Source organism: Bombyx mori, chromosome 11 (assembly GCF_030269925.1).
Source record: "Bombyx mori chromosome 11, ASM3026992v2".
In the NCBI taxonomy this organism is placed as follows: Eukaryota; Metazoa; Arthropoda; class Insecta; order Lepidoptera; family Bombycidae; genus Bombyx; species Bombyx mori.
The window spans coordinates 14572856-14576921 of NC_085117.1; the positions used below are offsets into that span (position 1 = coordinate 14572856).

General features: G+C 40.5%; 1 protein-coding gene across 1 annotated transcript; it reads left to right on the forward strand.

Moving 5' to 3' along the window:
* Positions 1-2295: 2295 nt before the first annotated feature.
* LOC105842522 (uncharacterized) lies at positions 2296-3795 on the forward strand. The gene is made up of 2 exons (XM_038013666.1): positions 2296-2668; positions 3746-3795. Exons 1-2 carry the CDS (start codon positions 2296-2298, stop codon positions 3793-3795), a joined length of 423 nt encoding a protein of 140 aa, XP_037869594.1.
* Positions 3796-4066: the final 271 nt, after the last annotated feature.

Here is a 4066-nt window from a genome sequence, read left to right on the forward strand (position 1 = left end):
TGAAAGATTTATTCAAAATATGTGTAAAGTATTTTTTATTTTATTATATTCATCTTTCGCAACCACACGTTTTGAATGAAATTGAAATAAATTGTAAGCAAAGTTCATTATCTGCGGACATTATATTCGATTGACAAAAATATGGTAGGTGTCAACAGTATTCTTATTTATCTGCTGGCTGATAATTATTTTATCGAATAATACGACATTAATAACTAGTCAGGTCATAAGTATTGTCACACAGTAAAAACTTTTCTTTTAGAATGCTGGCCACAAAAAAGTTTATTGAATTCGAATTTCGAATTGTTCATGAAAATAAAAATGTATACTTTTTAGAATTTTACTCATTTTTAAATATGGAGTGGACGCTTAAAGAAGACCGTGTTGCAGTTATTGCGTTGCATCGTTGCGGTTACGCGCCAATTCAAATTTTTAACAAACTGAAAAATTTGAATATAACCAAAAGATTCGTTTATCGTACCATCAAACGATACAATGAAGTCTCTAGTGTAGATGACAGGTTAAGAAGTGGTCGCCCTCGGTCTATTAGGACTCCAGCAGTGATAAAAGCTGTGAAGGCGCGAATTCAAAGAAATCCCAAACGTAAGCAGAAACTGTTGGCCCTTCAGATGAGGTTAAGCAGAACCACGGTGAAAAGGGTGTTAAATGAAGACTTAGGGCTTCGGGCATATCGAAGAAAAACAGGACATCGTTTGAATGCTCGTCTAATGGACCTGAGACTGAAGAGATGCCGCGCTTTGTTGAAGCGGTACGCGGGAAAAAAATATCGGGAAATTCTTTTTTCGGATGAAAAAATTTTTACCGTAGAAGAGAGCTATAACAAACAAAATGATAAGGTGTACGCACACAGTAGTGAAGAAGCGAGAAACCGTATTCCGCGTGTCCAACGAGGTCAGTTTCCATCCTCGCTCATGGTATGGTTGGGAGTTTCTTATTGGGGCTTAGCAGAGGTACATTTTTGTGAGAAAGGTGTAAAAACGAATGCAGTTGTGTATCAAAATACAGTCCTGACGAACTTTGTGGAACCTGTTTCTCATACCATGTTCAATAACAGGCACTGGGTATTCCAACAAGATTCGGCGCCAGCTCATAGAGCGAAGAGCACACAAGACTGGCTGGCGGCGCGTGAAATCGACTTCATCCGGCACGAAGACTGGCCCTCCTCCAGTCCAGATTTGAATCCGTTAGATTACAAGATATGGCAACACTTGGAGGAAAAGGCGTGCTCAAAGCCTCATCCCAATTTGGAGTCACTCAAGACATCCTTGATTAAGGCAGCCGCCGATATTGACATGGACCTCGTTCGTGCTGCGATAGACGACTGGCCGCGCAGATTGAAGGCCTGTATTCAAAATCACGGAGGTCATTTTGAATAAACTTTAATGTCATAAGAATCTATGTTTTGTTAAGTTCATTTTGGTATATGAATGATTACATAATGAATAAACTTGTTTCAATTATTTTACATTAAACATTTGACAGAATTTATGACCTGACTAGGTATAATCAAATCAAAGACGAAAATTTTCTTCAATATTTATAAAAATGTTCACAAATAATCTCAGCTAGCAGCCTCTTGGAAATAAGTCTAGAATAAACGAAGTGAGCGTTTAAGTAGTGTCCCTAACAATATACTTAACAACTAATCTGAACCATTAATTAGCTCTGGTGATATTTGAGACGATTATAGATAATGAACAGGACTCTATAAGACAAGTCGTGCAACATAAATTTCTAGAGTTAAAAAGGACACGAGATTTCTGTAGTGTGTAGTAGTGAATATATCATATCATCCCTAAATCACCATCTCGAATTAACTCAAACGCAATGGGCCCACTCGTAACCATTCAAGACAATCGATGCGTACTACCGTCTTCAGTCTGCCTATCACGTCAGTAAGATACTTAAATGAAGCGTCTACACCAGGGATATCTTCTCCCGAGCGGATGTTTTACTCCATAAACGATCAGAAGGTTATTGTTCTGAACAAGCATTGAAACTGTCGTTGATGTCACATTTTTCAGTATCATACTATTGTATGGTAGATAATCATTTGGATTGTAATAACCAAACTTATTCTTACGCAAAAGAGGCACCTTTCGAAAAAGAAAATCAAAACAGGGGAACCATGTTATGAATTTGTCCCACAAATTAGGTTACCAAATAAAGGTTGTTATTATTACTATTACTCATTGTTATTATTACTCAGAACGAGGGGTCCGTCAGGGATGCATACTTTCTCCGAAGCTGTTTAACCTCTACGGCGAGTATATTATGAGGAAGGCGCTTGATGGCTGGAACGGCGGCGTTACGGTGGGCGGTACGAAGATCACGAACCTAAGATATGCCGATGATACAACAATCCTTGCAGCCAGCGAGACCGAGATGGCTGCGATCTTGGAGCGAATAGAGAGAGTGAGCCTTGAATTTGGCCTGCACATAAACCGCTCTAAGACCAAAGTGATGACGGTGGACAGAGCTCAAGTTTTAAGTCCATCAAATGCACTCAAGGATTATGAGAAAGTGGAGGAATTTATATACTTGGGGTCGCTGATCTCTAACCGTGGTAACTGCGAGAAAGAAATCGGACGCCGTATCGGGATGGCTAAAAGTGCCATGACTAGCCTCGATAAAATCTGGAAAGACCGTAATATTCGCCGAGTAACTAAGATGCGTCTGGTTCGTACGTTGGTCTTCTCTATCTTCCTGTACGGGGTGGAGACTTGGTGTCTCAGGAAAAAGGAACGCAAAAAGATTGAGGCGTTTGAAATGTATTGCTGGAGAAAGCTGCTACGCATTCCTTGGACAGCTATGAGAACCAATGTCTCCATCCTCGAAGAGTTGAAGGTCACCAAGCGCCTGCTGACTATGTGCCAGGAAAGGATCCGGAGTTTCTTTGGGCACATAATGCGATCCTCATTGCACAGCCTGGAGAAACTCACAATTCTCGGACAGATGGAGGGGAAGCGCGCTAGAGGAAGAGCGCCAGCTAGATGGGTTGACCAACTCAAGGAGGTGACTGGAGGCCAGATATGGGGAGCGGTACATATGGCGCAGAACCGGACCGAGTAGAGAAGATTGACATACAGTCACGATCCTCAGCATTGAGGGAACGACCAGAAAGAAAGATTATTACTATTGGATAATGTAAAATAACTAATTTGTGTATAAATCAAGAAGATCAAAGTTTCATCCTATATGTCATGATTTTTTTATTTATTGCATAGATGAGTGGACTAGTTCACAGCCTACCTGGTGTTAAGTGGTTACCGGAGCCCATAGACGCCTATAACGTAAATGCCACCCACCTTGAGATAAGCGTTCTAAAATCTCAGTATAATTACAGAGTCAGAAATTATACATTTATCGTCGCCAATAATTTTTTCCCGAGTATCGAAATCACGCAGCATAAAAAAAAGTTCCACCCAGAGCCTAATGTCAATCTACAATGACACTGAGAGTAGTTTTTTTCATAGTTACAAGTCGGTATGGCAAATGGTATCTGCTTACATGTTCAAAAATAAACACAACAAAGAATCTTCAGTGCCTTTTATTTATATCGTATTTACTTGTGGTAAGATGCAAGTACCATCAACCTACTTATTTCTGTCGCGGTAACCGCTTCGTCTAGAACAGGCCCGTAATTCTAATGCAACCAAAATAGTATGACTCGATAGGCTTACCCAGGTAAAAATAAAAAATATTTTTTTTTTAAACGTGACAGTGACAGCTAAAATTAGAAATAACGACACTGCTAATCCACAGATAAACTAAATCGCATCAATGGTTCTGGTCGTCTCGTCATTCCGATAGAGGCACCCGTCACGCGCGGACGTGCTCATCGACCACTCGATCGCCCGGCCTTTGTTCGCCCGGCTTTTGTTAGCCCGGCCATTGTTCGCGCGGCCTGTGTTCGTGGTACATCTGCCGACTAAGTGCTCTTCCTGGAAGTTTTTATTTGTTTTGTTTCCTTTTGTTATTTCTGTGTTCGTGGTACATCTGCCGACAAACTGTCTTCCTGGAAGTGTTTAATTGTTTTGTTTCT